The 25,708-nt window shown below is 37.3% G+C and overlaps 1 protein-coding gene across 1 annotated transcript; it reads right to left on the bottom strand.

The window, feature by feature from the left end:
• Window positions 1-1,355: 1,355 nt before the first annotated feature.
• LOC149839980 (protein DEFECTIVE IN EXINE FORMATION 1-like) lies at window positions 1,356-24,569 on the bottom strand. Its single transcript, XM_090002947.1, has 13 exons — window positions 24,225-24,569; window positions 23,368-23,478; window positions 21,238-21,320; window positions 20,463-20,580; window positions 20,210-20,367; window positions 13,283-13,800; window positions 13,113-13,183; window positions 10,551-10,807; window positions 8,549-8,730; window positions 3,907-4,190; window positions 3,670-3,787; window positions 2,207-2,392; window positions 1,356-2,124 (listed from the first exon to the last, which is right to left on the bottom strand). Exons 1-13 carry the CDS (start codon window positions 24,368-24,370, stop codon window positions 1,807-1,809), a joined length of 2,550 nt encoding a protein of 849 aa, XP_089859073.1. The 5' UTR covers window positions 24,371-24,569; the 3' UTR covers window positions 1,356-1,806.
• Window positions 24,570-25,708: the final 1,139 nt, after the last annotated feature.

Here is a 25,708-nt window from a genome sequence, read left to right as displayed (position 1 = left end):
AAAAAAATTGCATGTGTGAAAGGTAAAAAGTCTTTTTAAAGACAGATATTTGCAAATTTGGATATAGCGAGGATTTCAAAAAATATGGGCATTTCGAAAAATGCATCATTTTTGTCATATAGTACAATCATTTTTCAAAATCCAAAGAATTTTAGTTTAGTGATCCATATCCAGAGATAAAGTGTCAGATTCAACCAAAAGGGAAAAGTAAGGCATCATATTGATCTCTTATCTGATTCAAGGTGGTACCTATTGAACGACCAACTCCTAGGAAAGGTAGAAGCAAATTGAGGCTTGAATTAACTTGGGTTTAGTTTGATTCAATCAAACCAATACATCCTAAATTAGAAAACCTCACATCTCATTAGAAGTTTTTATTTGTATTTAAAGTAAAACAAAAATTACTTACATTTCATGCATATAATAACTAGTATTATGACAACATTTTCTTTTGATGATCCATAAAATGAACGATTTTAAGTAGGATCCCTCAAAATCCTTTGTGCACATTCACAATGTAGACTTTCTAACATATGAAAAACGAACTTTCTGAATTCTTAGCAAACATTTAAGTTTTGATAATATTATGTTTTACTAAAGTTATGTTTGGGAGCCTAGTAATGGGATGGAAACACGGTTTTAGTGTAGCAAAAATATTGTTTTGCCAATGTGTGATGTTGAGAGATGGAGTTGCCAAAACATCCTCTCCTGAAAGGTGTTGAAATGTGGTGTTGGGGCTGCCAACACCATTCCCAATGCATTGTTTCAGCTAGGGTTGCAAATGGGTCGGATTCAGGAAGCCAATTTTGCAAAATTTGGTTGTCCCCGATCCGAACCGATATGACTCCCCAATGTATTTTGGGATCCGAAATCTGATCCGCTTGCATTCCTAGTTTCAGCAACTCCACTGCTCCCAAACAGCAAGAGTATGACAGCATGGCAGAAACCACAACACAACCTCAGATTAAGGCTCCCAAACATAGCCTAAATATCATAATAGCACAATGTTTTCATAATAATTTCATGCAGTGCACTCGCTTTAAACAACAGAATTATAATACATGAAAGATGGCATATATTTATTAGGTTCCAATCAAGTTCGACTAAATTTTAGATTAAGTTCAATTTGCATGCCTTTCAGGCCAAAACTACCACAACCCAAACCAAACCAAACCAAACCAGCAACCAGAAAGGGTATACCTTTTGACGAGCCGATTCCCAACCTGCACACCAGAAAGCTTATACCTTTTAAGTTTTAAATTAGACCAAGGATCAATATCAGCATAACCAGAGTGCATGTCAGAAAAGATGAAAGGAAAAGACAACCTTACAGCTGCATAGATACAATAAATCCGTTTTGTTTGTCCAACAACTCAATTCTCAATTTCATTGTCTTGATAAAGAAAACAACCAAGTTACAACCTCAGCCAATCAACCTGGTGTAAATCCATCTCCTTTACAATGATGAAGGTTCATTCAAAGTAAGCAACATGAGTGTCCATGTAGAAGCATCACAGGTTCATATCTACTATTTCAGTCTCTCTCATGTTCCACTATAGTACTTGGGAGGAATACCAACACTCTGATAGCATTTACACAGAAAAGACAGGTCCTAAGCTACTGTACCCAAGCCTAACAAAACCATTCACACAATTTCAGTTAGCTAGACAAGGATTGAAGCACCAAACTCAACCCTTCACCCAGTACAATGGGATTCCAGGGGCCACAGTGCTTTATGCATCAGTGAAGGCAGCCCCCTTCTTGCAAAAGTGAGAAGCTACAAAAATTAACTCGAGAACAAAGTGTTTAGAGGTCGGTGTTCCTAGAGAAGGATGGCAATGGTGTGCCTTCTTGTGGACGGAGAATGACAAGCACACCAAACATCGCTAGCATTGGGAGAACAATCAGCCACTTCAGTAGTTTGTAGTAATGCATATGAAAAGTGAGAGAGAACTCATCTGAGAAGTAAATCCCATTCTTGTCAACCATCTCGACTAGTACAGACCCCGTTGTCCGAACAGGCACTGTCAGAAGTTTGATCCTTTGCTTACCAGGCTGATTAAAAATCTGACTCTGGGTTATCCTTCTTTGTCCTTGGTAATTCCCAGGAACCAACAAAGTCGTCTGAAATTTCCAATAGATGAAATCAAATCACTTAGATAAAACAATTTTCTCTAGTGAAAACAAATCAGAAAAAGTAGCTTACTGTAACATTGTAAGGCCCATGAGAGCTTGCTGGTGGGTATCCATGTTGGTCCACTATCTCCACCTCAACCCAGAAGTTGCTGCCTTCCTCATCCCGGAAAGTTCTTGATGATGGTTTGATGTAAATTCCTTCATGATTATACCGTGATGCGACATTATTCTTCCCCTGATTGATGGATGTCCAAGCCTGAAAAAGGAAACAGCTCTACGTGTCAACCAAGTATAGAATCATCGACCCAACTCAAACTTCACTAGACTTGGCATAGAACCAACTTAACACGCAACTCATTCACGATGGCTGATTTAGGGATTAAACAAACTGAGCAGACTCCCTGTTCAGTCACAGCAATTAAGTCAACTGGAATATCAGGTTTACCAAGCTAATCAAAGAACATAATAGAAAAGCCAACTATAGATCTACAAAGGCACTGGGACATCTCTCTCTCTCTCTCTCTCTCTCTCTCTCTCTCTCTCTCTCTCTCTCTCTCTCTCTCTCTCTCTCTCTCACACGCACACACACACACACACACATTGTCATACAAAGGCACTGAGACATCTCTCTCTCAATTATTGTCATACGGATATTCCAGTAAGAGGTTGCAGAAGGAAGAATCACCAAGAACCAAAACCAACCAATTTCTAAAAACATTACAAGCTCTCTTAAAAATCTTGGCATCTTGTTATATATATATATATATATATATATATATATATATATATATATATATATATATATATATATATATATATATATATATATATATGGGTTAATCTAACATTAAACCGTTTGTGTTTAACATTAGATGGATTCAACCTTATTAAAACAACTAAAACACCTTTGAAAGAATGGTATTTTTTTAAAATGCATGGTTACTTTTTTGTTATATATATATATATATATATATATATATATATATATATATATATATATATATATATATGGGTTAATCTAACATTAAACCAGTTGTGTTTAACATTAGATGGATTCAACCTTATTAAAACAACTAAAATACCCTTGAAAAAATGGTATTTTTTTAAAATGCATGATTACTTTTTGGGGCATTATAGGTCTTTTGAAATTTGAGGGAATTGAAAAGTTAAACACCTTTTCCAAACAAGTACTTTATGAAGTTATCAAAGTTACCTTTTTTACATAAAAAAGTAACCTTGCATTTTCAAAAATGCAATTATTTTAAGGGTATTTCAATCGTTTTCATAAGGTTGAATACATCTAATGTTAAACACAACTAGATTAATGTTAGATTAACCCTATATATATAAGCAAGCACCTTTGTGCACATTGCAGAAGCCACAACCACGTGTAGCAGAGAGATCATTCACAAAATTGTATAAATTCAGAATGTTATAGAACTAAAAAGGTTAAATAACTAATATATCCTTAATAACAAACCACCATCTTGTGGTTACACATGCACAAAAGATTTGCACTTTTATGCGCTATACCTTCAAAGGATGGTGAGGAGATGGAGTTGAAAAGCAAAAGACATTGCCATTCATGGTTGTAACAACAAGGTCAAGGTCATCTCCACCATCAACATTATCTGCTAGAACCATGCTGTATCTGTGATAGACAAAAAAACCACTAGATGAATTCCGTTTCATAGATATTGAGCAATTTTCACATAATGAAAACAACCAAATCTGTAATGTCTAGTATAAAACCACAATAGTACTACATACGAGGTTTCGCCAATATCAACAACATCTGCACATGCAGTAGAACCATCAATGAGGTATAAATAGCCATCAAAAGAAGTTGTTACAAGAGTCAGCCCCTTCTGCTTTTCTCCACGCTTACTGAGATCAAGTAAAAGAACCTGATTCATAACTTTGCCATGAGTACGATAAGGAAACGGACGAACTTGAGATCCATCTTTTCCACTAAGAACAAAAATGTTCCCTGATACTGTTGGAACCACAACCTCTGTCCTCCCATCTCCATTAACATCAGCTATTGTAGGGCCCTGTACCAATTCTTGCATTAGCCTAGAAAGAATAGAATAGCCCACAGTGGGCTGAAAGTGAAGAACTGGAGCTGGATAATAAGTCAAACACAACTGGGAAGGGCTACCATTTAGTCAAGCACCCTCTCAATGGTCATCTTCTAACTAAATGAACAAATTGCATATTAAAAAAACTACCATTAGGTCAAAGAATGGTAATGCAGATGGTGCATTAACCATAATACAGCCAATTGTCTAATCTTCATTTATCTATTCAGTTTCACAAAGTGAAAACTAAAAACTTCATTAATCGTGAGCAAAAACAGAAACATGGCAACAAGCAAGCACCCACCGAAAAAACAAAACTAAGCAAAGGTCTAAACAACTCAAAACGGAATTATCCACTACAAAAGAGTTGCCGCTATGTCAATCACAAAGTCGGTCTTTTTCTTCTTGTTTCTTGTGTTTTTTCTTTTAGGGAGAAAGAAAGAGAAAACTTCTAATATAAATAAACAAGAGAAAGGAGATAACAATGTCTAACCCATAGAGTACAAGAAACAAGAAATTTGTCAAGGAATGGAAGCCCAGTTAGCTCAATACGTCAAGTTCAATAAGGAGATAACAATGTCTAACCCGTTCTGGTTTCAACCCGCCATTGCCGCAACTTTCACCACGTCAAGTTCCATACATCATCGTGTGTCAAGTCACTTAGAGAACGGTCTTTCGCTTCCTCAAACAATCAAGCATTCTTCGCTCATGGAACCCCAATGTAGCCCCATCATAAGCAGGTCATCCTCACCTGCACGGCAAACTTGTCGTCGTCTTGTTCATAATGAAGCACTTCTAACCCTGGGGCGCCTTCTAGCCCCAACATAATCCTCACTATCTTGCAGAGAAGAGCGACCACCAACACGTGATGCAGGGATGTCTGCTCCCTTAAGGCATCAAACCATGCGGCTTTCCAACGGTCTACGGCCAAAATTGATCCTCAAGAGGGGGTGATGCATACTAGTATGTCACTCCAAAGTAGTGTTCCAAAACAGTCATTCTGGGCACTTGTCCAACAAGGACAACTCTTGACCCAACGTTGTAACTTACTTCTGGAGCCAGTATGTTGCAACTCACTTCTAAAGCCAGCAAACACGTTTTTGCATGAACCAAACTGACGAGCCAAGAACAATGAACGAATACCACTCATTCCATTCAAAAAGGAATTGCTGCAACACAATGGACCTCAATACAACGAGCATCTTGCTCAAGGTTGGTACTCCGTAAACCCACAACATTGTCTTGTTCGTAGATGCCTCAGATGACTTGTTTTTGACGTCACGCTCAGACACTTTGGAAGAAAACTTACAAGCCTGATTGAGTCTCCCCTACTCAAAGATGTAAATCCCTTTCAGTCGAATAACCAAAGTTGTACACTCTATATCGTGCACAAAACAATGTCACACTCCACAAGCGAGTTGACGCAAAACTGGTAGGAATTAAATGTATTATGGCTTGCCCATGTTCCTCAGTCACTGAGCAACAACCTTGCGCTTTTGCTTACCATCGACAAGTTGTCTCATTCCATCATGCCAACAACTTGCTTTGACACTCAGTTCACCACGCTTCAGCTACACAAATGCACATACACGGGACAAACCATCTCGTGTGGGTTTTCATACTTGAACAAACAAACACTGCCCTCTTTCAGTGTCTCACTCAACGAATAAGGTCACCCATACTTTTAAAAATTCCCGTGTTATACATGCACGTACCTGCACCTGCACAATGAGTCGAGCTAGCTTGAGCTCGGCTCGAACTTGTATGAATAAGTAAATGAGCCGAGCTTGATCAGGTATTCAAGCTTGATTAAGCTCAATTAGCACGATTAAGCTCATCTAATAGAGTCATATGGGGACTGACTACTTTTAAGATATGTAATATTTTTGTTGACTAACAATACTAAAACCTGCCTTTAGCCAAGTGGGTAATGTGTTTACCGCGTATGTGTGAGGTCTTGGGTTCAAATCCCGCCCTCTACGCAATTAATTTTTTTTTTTCAAATGCAAGTTAATGCGGCTCAAGCCAAACCGAGACAGGGTCGAGCTTGAACTCGAGCCGAGTTTGTACCATGGTTTTAAAACTCGCCGAGTCAACTCGGTGACTCGGTTGACTCGGCTCGGCCCTCCAACGAGTCAACCCAGCAGGGTAAACTCGGTTTGCCTTGACTCGGTCTGACTCGGTCGAGTTCTGGGATATTTGAAATTTGATTTTTTGGGTATTTCAAAATAACAGTTTAATAATAAATAATAAATTACAAGACAAACCAGTTCAAAGATACAATAATTTATCAATCTTTATGTGTTGATTAAACATATTGGCAAAAAAAATGATTCAAAGATCTAACAAAAAAGTGAAGCATACACGTATCGGTGCTTGTACTTCATGTTCTGGTGTTGGGTGCCTTTGAGTGTTGTTTTATGAACACATATCATATCCTTCATTGTATATAAAAATACATTTTTGTACAATGTCTGTATCACACCTGTGCATAACAATTTGTACCCTGTCATCCTTATTTTTTGACAGAAACACCCATATCATACCAGTTGTGCTGATCTTGTACAGTATGCTTGTACTGTTATACATGTATCCATGTGACAGGATTTCCCTTGGTCATAATTGGAATTTCTTCTGGTGATTCATTATCTTATTGTTGTTTTACCTTGTTGCAACTAATTCAATCTGGCTTTTTATGCAAGATGATGTGTTGTTGTTCTCAATGAGGTAAGAATGAGATCACTAGAAAGGAAAGCTAACAAAAGCCACGGTGTCTTTTGGAGAAGTTTAGCTGAAATTCCTAAACCATTCTATTTAGAAACTTGAGTTTAAGTATGTTTCTAGACTCAGTTGCATGGGGCCTTCATTGAATACCAAAGACATGCTTGTTATGAAGAAGTTTCTTCATGTAACTTGATCTTTCCATGTGACCTTGTTATGAAGAAGTTTGTACTTTTTCTACTCTGAACTTGCAATTTTTTATTGTCAACTCTTTAGATTATATGTTTACTGAAAAACATGGTTTGAGACAAATTATATATTGTTTTTCTTTTAAAATCAAAAGTTAACAAAACCCGGTCTGAGTCACCGAGTTGACCCGCCGAGTCACGAGTCAATAAAGAACGAGTCGAGTTCCGAGTCACGGGTTTTAAAACCTTGGTTTGTACACAACCTTTCAAGCTCAGCTCAATTTGAGTCAAGCTTTTTGAGGCTGAGCTCGGCTCAAGCCCAGCTCATGTGCACCCCTACCTACCCGTACATGTACCTTTACTTAAGTGACATAGGCAGAGACAGTTTTAGCCATCAATGAGAATCTTAATGGCCATCTTTATAGGTGAAAATGAGGATTCCAGGCCTAGTGGGAACTTTGGGGCCCTTAAATGCCACTGAATTTTTACCACCAGAAGGGTCGCCCGCATGGTTAGTGAGGGTTGTGCGAGAGCATTAAGATGAAGACATTGGATCAAACCCCGTATCATGTGGATGTGTCCACAGCTTTTACACAGTTGGGGCATGTAAGGTAGGGTGATCATGGACCCTACCGAGGTTTACCTCGCAAGGGGATGGGCCCATTAAGTGACCCAGTTCTCAGCGAGGGTTCATCGTCATTAAAAAAAAGTGCCACTGAATTTTTGTTCTCCTAAATTTCTAGGAAACCCTGTTAATTAGGATTCTGCCATCAACCCAGACACCCTTAATTTACAAAATATAAGAATATCTTACACCAATTTCATCTTCCAAGGCATTGTAAACTATAGCTTTTCCTACTTAAGCCCCATCCAAGAATCTGGTAGGACCTATTTACAGTGCCTGGGGCCACTTATTCTTTTGCATAACTTTATCCCCAACCTCCACTTAAAGGTAAACCTGGATCCAATTTATGTACACATATAAGTGTTAAAATATATGTTACTTCTCGTCATATTTAGGTCCCACTACTTTAACGAACTAACAGGAATCCAATGGAACCAAATATCATCAAGAATGCCAAACAGAAATGCATTCAAATGAATCCAACTCCAAAGGAAACATCCTGACCCATAAAATCCTGGATCTGCTGCTAAAGCGACAAGCACCAAGATAGATTAAATTTGAACAACAAAATGAACAGGTAAGCTTAAGTTTGGATACGAAAACATCCAGCATATTGATTATGTACCATGTCCCAGTGTCTTGGTAATATTTAATCTTGAAAAAAGTCAGCATCTTTTACATATATCTACATCTAATCACCAATAATATGCACCCTTATTACTATAGAGAAGACTGTGGGTGGAATGTAATGATATTTTCTTCCCAAACTAGAAAATGCAATGAAAAAGACAACTTGCCTGTGGAATGAGACTTTTCAAATGAACTTCCCATATTTCATCTCCGTTTGCTGACCAAGCAGCAACATTTCCATGAGTATCAGTTGTTACAAGTTCAACTTTACCATCATCATTGATATCGGCTGCTACCACTGCTCCTTGAATCTCAGCCATCTGAATAGGAAACTTCTCTCTGACTTTACCTGATACATACACATGTTCCTGAGTTCTCACCTGAAAGTTATGATTTAACTAAAGAGGCACAGTTGATAAAGGTAAGAAATAACAATAGAAATTCTCCATGTAATGAAATTTCATCTGAACTTGAAACAGAATCATTCATATGAACATTGAGAAGAACATGGGTTCAGATGCAACTCACGTTTTATAGAATTAGTCAGTAAATGCTTATGAACCCTTTTATTTAAATTAAAAAAATGACTTTGCTACAAAAACCTTATAGCACAGTTAAATTCAACAAACTCCTGACTTCAAAATCCTATTAATGTTCCAAAGGCAGCTTTCATCACCAAACCAAATATATAGATAATATATATAAGGGGTTTCCAACATGAGCAACTATATAATATTATAATGTTATACTTTTCAATGCACAATCTAAACGTCCTGCTGCTAAATATTCCTACCTGTTGAATAAATTTAGGTGCTTACTATGTTCAGACTACAATGAACATGCCCATTCTAGATACATCACACGGGGCCTTTTCTTTTTAGTGTAACAAGTATGGAGGAAAAGAGGAAGGGTGACAAGGTGTCAACCACCTAAAAAGAGAAAATAACAAGAGATTATAATAGTGTTACACCACCCTAAATGGGTGCCTGATTCTTGACAACCAATCCAACTGATTTCTGCTTCTGACCAGTAGTAAAAGATATTTGAATCTCCAACATACTGAAAAGGGCAATTGACCTGATCCGATGAAAACCCTCTAGTTTGTCTTGAACCAGACGAATAACCAGGTTAGGAAGAGCCACCACTTACATATTACAAACCCCCTTGCCTTGACACAAGGTAACAGAATAATCACAAATATGATGGAAAGTCTGCCAAAGAACCACAAGGTTACCATGGTAGCTCCATACTTTGTTGAAATACAAACAAAACCAAATTAGGTTGCATTTTGGATTATTCTGCTTCATAACACATGGTCTTGACATGAAGAAGCCTCTTCATATTCATTCTCTACTTCACATATTATTGGGAAAACAATTAAAGTATTTACCTCAATTCTTTCAACTTGTTCTCAAAAATCTCCCTTTCTCATTTTGTGAAATATTTCCAACAAAAATGACAAACTTCTCCTGAGAAACTGCCTTTTTGAAGAAACTGCTAATTCTAAGTGACCAAGTTTCCCCTCGAAAATATCGACAAGAAGTGAAACGCCATATGCTACCGCATTAACACAGATCTGAGTCCTACCATATATCATTCTGCATATTCAGATTCATTCCTTCAATATGCCATGTTGCAATGACATGAGAAAGAGTAATCATGTGTAACCCAGAATTCAAAAAGAGATAGAGAGAGTTAAAGAATTGGTAATAGGTTATTTTCGTCAGAACATTCTCTCACAGAAGGCAAGCAATTATGGACTTTAATGATCAGTGTCCACTGTAAATAGAATTCATTAACAACTAGTGCTTCATCAATTTGGATAAACAGCAAAGTAAGTTTGACAACTCACTCACTTCAACAAACAAAAAGAATATATATGAGCAGGAAAGCCAAAACAATATACCACCAACATCTAGTAGAAATAAATTCAGAAGCCATCAATGTTACAAAAGTGATAAGCTTCTGAAATTCAATCAACAATAAGCCAGATCAAAACATGGATCTCTAACTTGGGCACAATTCAATCTTAGATGCGTTAGAGTCACATTATATTAAGCAGGGATCTTGGGTTTCAATACCCTTGGGGCAACCCTTAGAATGACAATCAAAAATGGAAAAGAAAAAACAGTGGAATAAAAAAACAAGTGTGCAACCTCTAAAGTTTACCTTTATGATCAATAACATAAAAGTGTCCATATGAGGTTCCAACAAGAATGTCCAAGTTTCCATCACCATCTAAGTCAACAACCGAAGGAGAGGAATATATATAGGCACGATAAGTTCCATTATCTGTGCTCAAATCCAGTTCTGCAGTCCACTTAACTTGTTTTGTATCAAGATCGAAAACAACCACCGAAGCTGCTACATATTTGCCAATATCTAGGTTGCCTAATTCTGATGAATGTTCCTGGTTGCTGTAATACCTGCAAACTTGCCAGACAGAATATTTCCATGAGAAAAGTATAAGTTTAGAAGTGATGAGTAAATGCTATGATACTGAAGGAGAGTACGAATTAGTAGTGGCCTGCATAAAAATGTTTGGAGCACCCTGCATAAAATTTGTTGTAGCACGTGGACCGGAACCAACCAAAGGAGGAGCCGCAGCAGCCAATGCCCGAAATCGAGCAGAATTGGCATGGTGGGTGGCCGATAAGTTGAGACATATCGCCAATAGCAGTTAGAGCATGTATGATCCTTCTTTCCACACATTTGACATATCACATTTACTTGATTAGAAGAAGACGGAGGTGGAGGTAAGATACATGTCTCACGTCCACCAAAGTTGCGCCTACGCCCATGTCCTTTTCCCCGAGAAGAGTAAAAGTTTTGGGCTGCAACCATGACTTCATGTTTACCTCATTTTTTTGAGTCCCAGATGATATGTTGAACATTGCTTCATGTTCCAGTAACATGATTCTCAATTTAACAAAAGGTGGATGAGGCGTAGTGTTGGTGTAAACAGTCACAAACATGTATTTCGGTCCAAGCCCTCTAACCATTTTCGTACATATGTTTTCATCTAACAAAGGGGATCCTATGGCAGCAAGTTGATCCACAAGAGTCTTGATCTTGTTTAGATACTCCACAAGGTGAGAATCACCCCTTTTCAAATCAACAAACTCCGCCATAAACTGGAATACCTTGGGAGTGGAAATTTCTTTATACCACTGATGTAATATATCCCACAACACTTTCGTGAGAACTCCTGATGGAATATGTAAAAGAACCTCACGGGAGAGAGTGGTTGTAATGAATGCTACTGATCACTCTTTTGCCACGCAACAAACTCTGGATTTTTAATCATAGTTTTTTAGACTTTCTCTACGTTTCCATGATGTACTGAAGTTGTTTAAAAAATAAATTTCAAAGGCATAGGGATTGACCCATCGAGATGTCCCATCAAATCATGACTGCAAAGGAAAGGAATAATTTGTTTCTTTCAAGGGATGAAATTGGAAGAATCAAGTTTTTCAGCCACTAAATGACTGAGGAAAGATGCATTAATGGTGGTCATTAGGATATGACAAAAGGAAAAAACAAGGAAATGGTAAGGAAACAAAACAAAGAAATGATAGGAATATCAAGACTGAAAAGGAAAGCAGTAAATTTCAGATATAACAGACTGATGCAAACAATATTTGTTCAGTCTTCTTCTTTTTCTTTTGAACAGAGAACACAATCAGTCACTGCAGATCTAATAGAATGTGTATTTGATCTGATAGACCGAAAATGGGTGTGCTTGGAACTGACGCAAAGGGAAAAGGATCATGTCAGATCTGATCTGACATGATTGGGGAGAATGCCAACAGAGATCGTCAGATCTGACCAGGCTGATCTGACGTGATATATTGTCAGATCAGATATGAAAGACTTTTTTTGTTTTGAATACAACTCTAAATAAAGGAGAATTTCTAGATCTGATGCAAAAGAAAATATTTGTTATTATATTTTTTTGTCAGATCCGTACGATGAAAGTTGGTTTTGAGAAGAAACAGATCTGAAGAATAAAAAAAAAGAACCAGATTTTGACAAGACAAAATTTCAGATCTGAATTTTTTTTAGATCTGTAGGGACAAAGAGAGATTTGAAATAAATGATGGAGGAGAACCAGATCTGTAGGATTTTAGATCGGATCTGGAAAATTAAACTTTGAAAAAGAAAAGAAAGAAAAGGATCTAGAACGAGAGATTTTTTTTGAGAAGGAAGAAGATGCAGCCAAGATCGATGGAACTTACATCTTCAAGGCTCTGATACCATGTGAAATATGCTGTTGGAAGTTGTGTCCTGCACAAATAAACAGACCAGAGGAAAAGAGGAAGAGAGAGAATCTGGAAAACTGAATAGACGTCTTCACCAATCTAGGGTGGCGTCTTCTTTTTATATTAGAGGTAGTTTATAATATTGCCCCTCTATACAGGAATGATACAATGCTAGTCGGGTTTGGATCTGGACCCGGATCTAGTATAAACTTAACAGATATAAGGTGTGATGTATGCTTCCTAGTCTACAAGTGTAAGAAACATCCTAGCATTCCACATAAATGCAGAAAGATTTTGCTTATTCTCTCCCCTTAATGGTAAGCTATGAATCTCTCCCTCCTAATGGCAAGCAACAAAAGTAGTGGGTGAAAGCAACATTTCACCACAACCATATCAAAATGTTGTGCAGCAACTCTGCCAAAAATAGTGCACAGGGCAACAAGTAAACTTAGTAAGGAGAGGGGCTTACTCATGATCAAAGAAGTATGACACGGCAATAACCATTTCAGATAATCCATCACCATCAATATCTGCTATTACCTGTAAAAGAAAAGAATTCATCTACAGTTAAAATACAATGCCTCCACAAATGCATTAAAAGGAGGGGCTTCTCTAACCAAATGACTTGGCTACACTCACCGGAGTGCACAAAATGTGGGAATCTATCTCCACAAAATTTTCTTTCTTCTCATGTTTCTCCTCTGTCCACTCCTCCACACCCCACATTGAGTCATCAACATAATCATCATAGTCATAATTATAATTATCAGCCTGCTCTCCATCACCTTCTCGTTCTCGGAATAAATCAAAAGAGGAATCAGCATCTTCTTCCAGATTTTCATTGTTCCCTACCGTGAATTTGTTTGTTCCAATATCATCTTTAGCATTAATATTGGATTTAGAACCGTGAACCTCAGACCCCTTTGAATCAGTGTCTTCAAGAAGACGCCTCAGAGATTGTGTTACACCATCGGACTTGCTATTATTTTCAGGATCGGCATTCACACTCTTATTATCCATTTTTGGCAACTCAAGATGGTCTATTGTTTGAGTATCATTCTCCTTTCCTTCATTTATTTTTGAACTGTTGAGCATGGCATGGTTATCTTCTGTTGGTGCAGAGAAGGATGCATTTGATCCAGGTGAACTTGTATTTGCTGCAAACAAGTTTCAGTGAAAATAAGAATCACCAGAAAGTTTACAATCAATTTAGTTAGATACATATATTATACCAAAGAACCTAAAAACAGGACAACTACCTACAAGCACATGAACATAGCACACACACACACACGCACACACACACACACATGTTAAAATGTATCTCCGAAAATCCTTGTTGTAAATATAAATATATATATTTATATACTTAGAGATACATATACATATAATGTATTATATGTATATGTATCTCTATATATATAAATATATACATTTATATACCTTTTTAATTTCTTACCCAAAAAGGGTATTATTGTAATCTTGCGCATATTCCATTTGGAATATGTTGTATTTTTCTTTTTCTTTTTCCTTTTGTAATTCTTTTTATTTTTTCATTTTTTATTTTTACTTTTTATTAAAGGTGCATTGGGGGTCCCCCAATAGAGTCGTTGGGGGTCCCCCAATAGAGTCGTTGGGAGGCCCCCAATGGTCACAAATCTGACCGTTGGGGGCTCCCCAACGACTCCTTTGGAGCCCCCCTTTGCACCTCTTGGCTCTTGTATAAATAGGGGTGTTCCCCCCTTATAATTCTTAAGCTTGAGAGTCTCAAGCATTTGCTCATTCTTTATGAAACACATGCATTATTGCATGTTTATTATTTTTACGCTTTTTGCGTATTTTGTTCAAGTGTTGTGAGAGTGTCTTCGCACACTTCCTTTATAAAGTTTTCATGCTTGTATGCATATTGTCTCTTCATAGACAATTTCACATGGTATCAGAGCAAGGTTGGTGATAGAGGATTGTGGGATTCTCTTTTTTTCAAGTGCCTTGAAAAGCGTGCCTTCGGATCTTTGGAGGTTGGAGTGGTGGATCTTGCTTCTCAAATATTTTAGAAGGATCTTGCTCAAGCTAGCATTTGATATTTCGTGTTGGTACGTCATTTCTCCCTTTCTCTTTACTTCATAATGGGCGAAAAGGAGTCTCATTTTACTCTTGGCTTCAAATTAAATGGATTCAACTATCATATTTGTGCCGGAAACATGGAGGCTCACATAAAAGGAAAGGGGCTATGGGGTTATGTGCAAGGTTAAATTCCAGAACCGGAACCGGAACCCAAGATAACGGTAGTAAGCGGAAGTGAAATCAAGATTCTTGAAGGAGAAGAAAGGGCTAAAGCTCTTAAAGAATATTCTAAGAAGCACGATGAATGAGAAATGAAGAATTTCAAAATTCTTTTTTGGTTCTTTTCATCCGTTGAGACTAAGATTAATGCCAACATTATTAAGTTCAAAAAAGCATCGGAAGTTTAGCATTATCTTGAGAAAATGTATACATCGAGGGATCTATCTCATAAGTATTATCTTCAAAAGAAGGCTCTCTCTCTCACTCAAGGTGAAATGACTATTAGGGAATATTTTGTTGATCTTTCCTCAATTTGGAATGAGCTTGCCATGCTTGAACCAAAATGGAGTGGAGAGGCAATTGAACTCCGCCACAAGCAACTTGAAGAAGATTGATTCTTCAATTTTTTGAATGAGCTAAGGCCCGAATTTGAGCAAATAAAGTTTTCTCTCATATCCTCATTTACTCCTCCCTCTCTTGAAGATGTACTCACCAAATTAAGTGGTGAGGAGACTCGTATGGGTTTATGTAAACAAGGATCAAGTGTTTTTGTGGTTCCTTGTAACCATGAAGAAAGCAATGAAGTCAATGTCGTATCAAGACCCGGGAACAATGTTAAAACCTATCGTTCCCCTCATTTTAAACCACAAAATCAAGGTGAAAATGGTGGCTTAAGAGGAAAAATGTACTATAGCAAAATTATTTGTCATTTTTGTAAAGAACCCGGACATATCAAACTCATATGTCCCAAATGGAAAAAGCTTCTCGCTATGGCTACCACCGGTGTACCACAAAAGGAGGAGGCATCATCAAGTGGGTCACTTTCTTTAAATCAAATAGTGAAAGCCCTTCAACCTCTTCTCAAAGGAGCTACCTCCGGTGCCGCCGTGTCTACTTCATCTTTTCCAGGTAAAGTCTCTTGGCTTTTGGACTCTGGTGCATCTTTTCATATGTCTCCAAACATGTTTTCACTTTCCGATTACTCAAAAAATGTTTCTCCCTCTTTTGTTTCCACTGCGGATGGAACCTCTCTTAAAATTAAAAGAATAGGTAATTTTGAAACTCAAGATTTTTTTATTCCAAAAATTAGATTTATACATAAACTAAACTTAAACCTTTTCTCTTTTTCTCAACTCTCGGACCATGGTTGCGATATTAAATTCTCTTGTGATAAATGTTTAATACAGGATCGCCGGTCCGGGAAATTGATTGGGAAGGCTTTAGAAAATGAGACTTATACTATATGGAATCTCTTTAAGTTCCAAAATCTTTTTGTAATGTGGCCCAAAACAAAGATATAAATGTATGGCACAAGAGACTTGGTCATCCTAATATCACCAAGTTGTCTTATTTACATTTTGCAAAAGACCTATGTAAAAGTTCTTTTTCTTGTAATGATTGTATTCTCGGAAAGATGCAAAGTTTACTTTTTGATCAAAGAACTATGTACTCTTCTAAAACTTTCGAAATTGTTCATTCGGATGTTTAGGGATCCGCACCTGTTGCTTCAAAAGAAGGCTTTTCTTATTATGTCATTTTTGTGGATGATTTCTCTAGATATTCGTGGATTTATTTCCTTAAGTTCAAACATGAAGTTTTTTCGTGTTTTAAAACCTTTCATTCAATGATCAAAAATCAATTCAACAATAATATTAAGATATTTAGAAGTGATTCTGGAGGAGAATATCTCTCCAATCAATTTAAAGTATATCTTGAGGATCATGGAATTGTCCACCAAAGGTCTTGTCCTAAAACTCCTCAACAGAATGGGATGGCCGAAAGAAAACATAGGCACATCATTGAGACCACTAGGACCCTTCTTATTTCTCAAAACATTCCTAAAAACTTTTGAGCAGAAGCAGCTCTTGCTTCTGTTTATCTGATAAATCGGTTATCATTTAAAATATTAGGAAAAATATCCCCTTTTGAGATTTTATATAAGCTTGAACCTGATTATAATAGGTTACGTGTTTTTGGGTGTAAGTGTTTTATACTTACGGATAAGAATGACAAACTCTCTCCCAAAGCTATCCCTTGCGCCTTTCTTGGATATTCCGAAACTCAGAAAAGGTTTCGTTGTTATGATCTTCGAGATGATAAATTATATGTCTCTAGAAATGTAACTTTTTTAGAAAATGAAAGTGGCTTTGAAAAAAATGTTTCTCAACAAGAAAATTTTGATTATTCATTCCTATTTGACTTGTTGTCTAGCAATGATGATATATCTAGTGATGATGATGTATCATCAAATCATGATGAGGAAAATGATGGTGATGTTGGTGAACATAACTCACTCAATGAACAAGAAAGTAGAATTTCAAGTGATCCCATAACCTACTCCCGTAGAAATCAAGACACCTTTAGAAGTGTTATGGACCAATATAGTGAGATTGTTCCTACTCTCGATCACCGAATATCTGAAAGGAATTGGAGACCTCCAACTCGTTTTGTTTCTTTTGATTCTTTCTTACCCCGGTATAGGGCTTGTCTTAGTGTCATTCACTCTTATTTTGAGCCAAGGAATTTTGAAGAAGCTAAAAAAATGTATAGAATGGCAAGAAGCTATGCAAAATGAACTTAATGCCCTTAAAAGAGCTGAAACTTGGGATTTTCAAACTCTACCCATAGGAAAGAAAATTACAGGTTGTCGATGGGTTTTTAAGGTTAAAACTAAGAGCGACGGATCCCTGAAAAGATATAAAGCTCGCTTAGTGGCAAAAGGGTATGGGCAAGAGTATGGAATTGATTATGAAGAAAATTTTGCTCATGTAGCCTGAATGGTTACAGTCAGATGTCTTATTACTATTGCATCTATTAAAAATTGAAATATTTTTCAAATGGATGTGAAAAATGCTTTTTTAAATGGTGATCTTAACGAAGAAGTGTATATGGATGCTCTACCAGGCATGAAGATCCCTAAAGATAAAGTTTTTCGTCTTCGAAAGACCCTCTATGGTTTGAAACAGGCCCCCAAAGCCTGGTATGACAGATTTACCAGTGTAATGCTGGAAAATGGTTTCTCCTTATGTTATACTGACACTGCTCTATTTACTAGAAAATCTAATGCAGGGATTGTGATATTATTACTCTATGTTGATGACATGTTAATTACAGGTGATGATGTTCAAGGAGTCAAGGGTATTAAGTCCGTCTTGACTGCAAAATTTGAGATGTCAGACTTGGGTTTTCTGACATATTTTCTTGGAATTGAGGTTGCCTATTCGCAACGTGGTTATTTTCTATCACAGTCTAAACTTGCTTGCGAGATTATTGACAGGTTAGGAATTTCTGATGACAAAGTATGTGAAACTCCTGAAGTTGTGGGAGCAAAAATGAAGATTGATGGCGGTGTTCCTCTAACCGATCTTACTCCTTACAGGCAGTTGGTAGGTTCATTAATGTATCTTAGCATTACTCGACTTGATTTGTCACATGCTATACACATCGTCAATCAGTTTCAGCACGCTCCTACAACCGTTCATATGAGTGTTGTGCTTCCCATCATCAGATATTTGAAGGGAACTGTGAATAAGGGAGTATTTTTATCTTCTTCTTCTTAATTGAAATTACTTGCTTATACTGACTCATATTGGGGAGGTGACCCTAGTAACCGTCACTCCACCACTGGCTTTTGTGTTTTCTTAGGTGAGTCTTTTATCTCATGGCGATGTAAGAAGCAACAGAAGGTCTCTCTGTCATCCACTGAAGCCGAATACAGAGCCATGGCATCTACCACCATGGAAATTGTATGGATTCGACGCCTTTTGGAAGATATGAGAGTGTTTATCAGAGAACCAACAAAGCTATGTTGTGACAATAAAAGTGCAATTTATATTGCCAAGAACCACACCTTTCACGAGCGAACAAAGCATATATAGATGGACTGTCATTATGTCAGAGAAGAATACTTGAAGAAGGTCATTGATCTACCATACGTGACGCCTGAGTATCAACTTGCAGACTTCTTCACAAAAGCTCTATGTTCGCCCAGATTTCATTTCCTTCTTGACAAACTTGCGGTTATCGCACCGTAAGTTTGAGGAGGGGTGTTAAAATGTATCTCCGAAAATCCTTGTTGTAAATATAAATATATATATTTATATACTTAGAGATACATATACATATAATGTATTATATGTATATATATCTCTATATATATAAATATATACATTTATATACCTTTTTAATTTCTTACCCAAAAAGGGTATTATTGTAATCTTGCGCATATTCCATTTGGAATATGTTGTATTTTTATTTTATTTTTCCTTTTGTAATTCTTTTCATTTTTTCATTTTTTATTTTTACTTTTTACTAAAGGTGCATTGGGGGTCCCCCAATAGAATCGTTAGGGGGGGGGCAACGGTCAGCCCAACGGTTACAAATCTGACTGTTGGGGGCTCCCCAACGACTCCTTTGGAGCCCCCCTTTGCACCTCTTGGCTCTTGTATAAATAGGGGTGTTCCCCCCTTGTAATTCTTAAGCTTGAGAGTTTCAAGCATTTGCTCCTTCTTTATGAAACACATGCATTATTGCATGTTTATTATTTTTACGCTTTTTGCGTATTTTGTTCAAGTGTTGTGAGAGTGTCTTCGTACACTTCCTTTATAAAGTTTTTATGCTTGTATGCATATTGTCTCTTCATAGACAATTTCACAACACACACATAGCCGAAAAACAAAGCTATATGGCACCAGCACTTGTCTTTTGAAACTGCTAAAGAAAGCAACTATGGAATAGATTTGTGAGTTCATTGTTCACATCCAATCACTAGCTTCCAAGTGGTTTCCAGTTTCATACAGAAAGCTTCATTAAAATGTACTAGTCACATGGACACTCCATTTTGGTCTGTGTATTGTGTCCTCTTATAAACTAGTCATATTGAAAACTTCATAAAAATGGCTGCATCCATGTATCCATGTGACATAGCTATATGTATGTTCCTTCAGATTAAATTCTATTCAAATGGCCTACTAAAATGTTCTAACATTGCTATGAAGATAGTAACATTACATGGAAAATATATATACATTCAAGAAACTGCTTCTAGATTCTAACCAATTCCCTTTCAACTGTTTTTGCAGCTCAACCATCAATGTCCACTACTTCACACACAAAAGTACCTGCTCCAAAGAACAAACTGCAAGACCCCTTTTTGCCAAGTAAAATTTATCCATTGCACTAACTTCTTGGATCAGAAGAATACAGAACAATATCTGTAAACAAAAAGAATATAACGCCACCTTCAAACAAGAAAGAGGTCTGGTCTATCTAATAATTACTTACAAGACAATAATTTATCAGTAGATTGTTTCACAAGAGATTCGTCATGAACATCTGGATGAGAATGATTTACAGGCTCTGTGTCCAAGTCCACATACCAATCTTTATGCACTTTTCTTCGGGGTACAACCAATTTCTCAGCCATCAGGTAACCTGAAACCCTGCAAAACAATATGCATATGTTTAGATCATCAAAAGTAAATTCAGAACACCATCACAGCCACCCAAATATACAATTTTCAATGTGGACATCTACCTGAAGAAAAGCACTTCACCATTGTATGTAGCTAAAGCTATCTCTCTTACACCATCCTTGTCAATATCAAAGAGGAGAGGACTGGAATGAACGTACGATTGGTGGAAGGCAGGGAACCCTGAGAGAGGGGGAAAACTACTTGACATCTAAAAATCACAAGCAATGTAGAGAGAGAGAGATACCAGTTATAGGTTCCAAGATATAAAATGTTCAAAGTTCAAACTGATATTTCAAGGGACTATTAACCCAAAGCAACCTAAACAATGTGGTTTAGCTCCGAGCCTCCAACTGCAATTCTGAATTAACGGTATTCAAAATTACAAGAAAAGTGCTCTCAAATCCCGATGGGAGGTCCAACTGAGACCAGGGGGCATGGGACTCCCATGAAACAATAGTTCACTAATTTTATGTGTATGTGAGTTTATATATATATATATATATATATATATATATATATATATATATATAGGTTCGGAATTTGGCAAATTTAAATGTACATTTGATAAAAATATCAATATGAATTTGAATCTGAATGTAACAAAGTTTGCTTAAGCAAACTCATATTAATCCAAATTCTTAAATGAATCTGATTTTTAGATTGTATCCATAAAAACATCAGATCCAGATTGAATGTCTGACAAAGCCTAATCCATTTTCACCCCTATATTTTAGGTTTTAAGCCAACCCAAGCCATGCTACTACTATCCCCTCTTCATCTTATCATTATCAAATACTTTTTACTACATCATTCTATATGATTATTTATAAATTTGACCTGGAACCTTATCTCCATCTGAGCCTTCCAGCACCTCCAGGTAGTGAACAAAAGATGGCACCACAACTTCTAGTCTGCCATCACTGAAATGCACAGAAAACAAATATATATTAGTCTTAAGCAAATTGAAGAATTCCAGATATTGTGCTCTTAATATGACGCTTTAAATGCGATCACTGATCAGCATTACATCAATATTACAACAATCATAATAAATATCAAAATGAGCAGAACCATCAGTAAGAATGATGCTGCATGCAAGACTGATCATGATTTGCCAACAAAACCTAAATACACTGGTTATCAACTGCAAACTCTTGGCATCTTCTGAAGTAGTTTGAACATGTGCATATTGAGGGGCAGCAACCATATCAGGATTTACTATTATATTGTAATGGAGCATTTTGTTCAGTACACAGACTGAGGCCAACAGTTTTGACAAGCATAGTATGGCCAGTAGATTTAGATGAAATTTGTATGGCTAGTGCCAAACAGCTAGATTAAATGTGTGGAAACATGATTTAAAACAATAAAAAAAAAACTTGGTAAAAAAGTCAACCTTGATAAACCTAAAGGACATAAATCACTTACCATGGAAAACCCAATCTCATCTATCACCACATTTTTTCCATGAACATGTGTGTTTAAGTTTCTTGAAACCAAAACACAAGCTCCAAGAATAATAGAGCAACAACAACAACTACGCCTTCATCCCAAAACAATTGGGGTCAGCGATATGAACCAAAAAAGAAATTCATTTTGGGTCTTCCACATGAATCCTTTTCCTCCAATCATTTCTATCCAACGCCATGTCCTCGGTGAGGTTCAAAGCATTCATATCCTTTCCTATCATCTCCATCCAAGAATAATAGAGCAATCCAAATAAATGTAGAGTTATTGTTCTCTTGGTTTTCCTTCCATTTCTTTTTTGCTCTTGACTACTCATCATTTTGTTGCCTATGTACTTTCTATTAGCAAATTTTATTGTTTTTGTAAAAAAATTAAAAAATAGAAACCTAGAATAGAGATCAGCAGCAAAGGTAAAAACTAAAGTTCTAGTTCAGAAGGTGGAATTAATTCACCTAGAACATTTCTACATTTTACACAAACACACACACACACACACACACACACACACACACACACACACACACACACACACACACACACACACACACACACATTTATGGCCATCTAAGAATTTGAAATTAATGAACCTAGAGTAAAATAACTATCCAATTTGTTGACTGCCATGTTGATGCATATGTGTTGGTCACAATAGGTAAATCTACGCAAATTTTGATATATGACATAATCTTAGAAGTTGATGTGATCTCAACTTCTCAATTTTGTTGTAGTTATGTATCTTTGTGGGCTAAATCAAAGTGTTTATTGATCAGTTTTTTAGAACAGAATTATATGATTATAAGAGCATGCTTCCATCTAACTGGAGCAATGTAATTGATTGCCTAATTAGACTGTTTAGAATCAGTACCCATTAACATCAACTAGAATATTTGGCATCCTAAAAAGTAAAAACATAGCACAAAAGATGATCAGAAAAAACTCTTCATGAAGAAACTGATTAATGCTAAACGAGAAGAACAATTCCATGGTTTCTCATCTCTATTCTCCCTGCCAACTGTGATGGACTCGACCACCCCGGGGATCGCCCACACGGCCAGCGGGGTGGTTGCGAGGGTGCTGAGATGAAGGCACTGGATCAAACCCCACTGGCACACAGGTGTCCATAGCTTTCAGAGGTGGAACACGTAAGGCAGTGTGGTTGTGGGGCCCCACCCAGGGTTTTCCTCGTTTCAGCGAGGGTTCCTTGTCATAAAAGAAAAAAACTGTGATCGACTCAGTGTCAATTAACTACAGAAAATCGCCCTCAAATTTTGATTGTGGTTTATTAGCACGTCAATTAAATGGCACGATGCTTTAGAAATTGCAAAAGCAACATGATACGAGCAGATAAAGACCTTTATGAACAAGCAATCCAAAATAAAAATAAACTCATACAAACTGTGTACTTATTCATCACAAGGCTAATCGATAATGTTAGACAAGAATGCAGCAATGTTGATTAACGTATAACTGTTAAAATGATGAGAAAGAGAGAGAGATTACTTATTGATATCGGCGATCAAAGGAGTAGCATATATGCTGGAGCTAACCTCTGTCTGCCATCTTAATTCAACATGGCGAGGACATTGAGAGTTCAACAAAGAATCCTCGTCTCTGCAAAAAAAATCGTGTATTCAGTTCCAATGCTGACAAATAGGATTCCCACCTCGTTCCAAAATATAATTACAGCGATCTCAATAACAACAATGACATCAGTGACAATAACAAAACTCTTTACTATAAATTCCACGAAATTACACACATTCGCACATACATTACACGCGCACACATACAGGTCCATCGTCTGTCCCTCAAAACCCAAACCTAATCAAGAACAAGTGCGGCAGTCGCAGTTCGATTCATGTGAAGAACAAAATGTAGAAAGAAATCTTCAAAATAATTTGCAGCGGAAGTCGACCCGTGTAAAGCTTACATGAGAGGAAACTAGTGTACAAAAATAGTTCCTCCACCGTGATTCATACAGAACTTGACAAGTATAACGAAGAAAAACAAGCGGCACTTCGCTTGCATGATCTAGCACTAATTCTCTAAGTGTTCGGATTTTCGCAGTTAAATGTTCCGAACTAACACCAATTGGATGCAATCTTCTAATTCCCAATTCGTGCAAAACTAATACACCAATTGGGTGCGTATATGAATCTTTGTTTGTAGCGTGCATCTGCGCGTCTGAAAGACGGCGAAGAGAGGAAATCTAATTTCCAGAACCCAAACGCGAACCTATGAAATCACAAAAGCCCTAGAGACAGATAAAACTGTTTTAAGCAAGAATTGATGCTCATATCCAAATTCAATTCGTGAAGATCCGAATTGAACAAGAACGAACTGTGAATGACGATTACATGTTAGGGTAGCTGAGCATATCGTCGGTAGCCTCGCGCTCCCGGAATTTGTTCCTCAACGCACCGTCCGGCGAAGATCCGGCGATCAATATCGACGAACCGAAGAGGAGAAAGCAGCAAAGAAGGAATCGTCCGGTGAACTTCATTGGGTCGATTGAGCTACAAAACCATACGGTTTCGAATCGAAAGCGGGAGAGATCGAGAAGAAAGACAGCAAAGAATCCTGACGATGCGAGAAATGTAAGGCGAAAACGGAGACTGTGCCCGCGAATCTCAGTAGAGGGTCAAAACCGCGCGACTTTGCGCCCTCCCTTGTTTCGCCAATGGGGGAACGATGACCTGAGCGTCGTGCTCATGTATGTACGGTGGGCTCTATCACGTAGGGATGTCAACGGGTCGGATCTAACCCGATATCAGACTCGATTCTGAATCCCATTAGTCGGACTCGGTATAAATTTTGCATTGAAGTCCGAATCCGATTAAGTGTAAATAACGAGTTTTAAACTGGTCTGATCCGGATTCAGTTTAATCTTTTTCGACGACTTTGAATCTGAATCCAAATTCAATTATGTCATATCGGATTAATTCGGGTTCAGTAACGCTTAGATCCGACCCATTGACATCCCTGGCTCTATGATTGACAACAGGTTGGATTTTATTTGATATCCAACCTGAATCTGATTAGTCGAATCCGGTAGCCAATTTCAGGTTCAATTGATAATCAGATCTGGGATTGGTATTGAATTTTACACCCCCGACTAAAATCCTAATCTGAATATGTGTAAATGTCGGATTTTGAGTTAGATTTGGTTTTAGCTGACCTCGTCCAACTCCCAATCTGATTAGGCCAGACTTGGTATTGCTTAGATCAGACCCCGCTATGACCCGTTTAAGCTCCCTTCGGTTAAACGAGCCGGACAAATATAGCGTAGGGTGTTGAAGCTCTACCAGTTCCTGTGGTTGGCCGAGCGGATCTCACCATAAAGTTCAAGTTAAACCAGCCATCTCAAGTTGGCACTTTAAATTTTATATATATATATATATATATATATATAGAGAGAGAGAGAGAGAGAGAGAGAGAGACTCATTGAGCAAAGCACTAAGTAGCTCATTGGGAGCCCAAGATGGGGAGGGGAGATGGTATTTAACAAGGATATAATTAATGAAATTTTATTGTAATCTACAAAAAAAATGATGGGTTCCCTAAAAATCTCATAATTTACTAAAATATACTTGATGACCAAAATCACAAATAGCCAATTTTGTTAGGACCTTTTACCCTTCATACGTGCAAAACTCATAAAGTTTGCACGTTATATCGCTTCACTCATCGGGTATCCCAAACTCCCACTTAAAAGGAGTTTCGCACAGTTTTTTTTTAACCTCATGAAGTGCACAAAAAAATGTTATTTGTATGGCCTTCTCTAGTAATGTAGTTTTCACAAAGCGCACTGAAACAAGCTTTCTGAATACCCTTATGAAAG

This window comes from Nuphar pumila, chromosome 4 (assembly GCF_984573655.1).
Source record: "Nuphar pumila chromosome 4, dmNupPumi1.hap1.1, whole genome shotgun sequence".
Taxonomy (NCBI): Eukaryota; Viridiplantae; Streptophyta; class Magnoliopsida; order Nymphaeales; family Nymphaeaceae; genus Nuphar; species Nuphar pumila.
The sequence above is the reverse complement of the archived record's forward strand: the minus strand, read 5'-3'. Positions and strand labels throughout refer to the sequence as shown.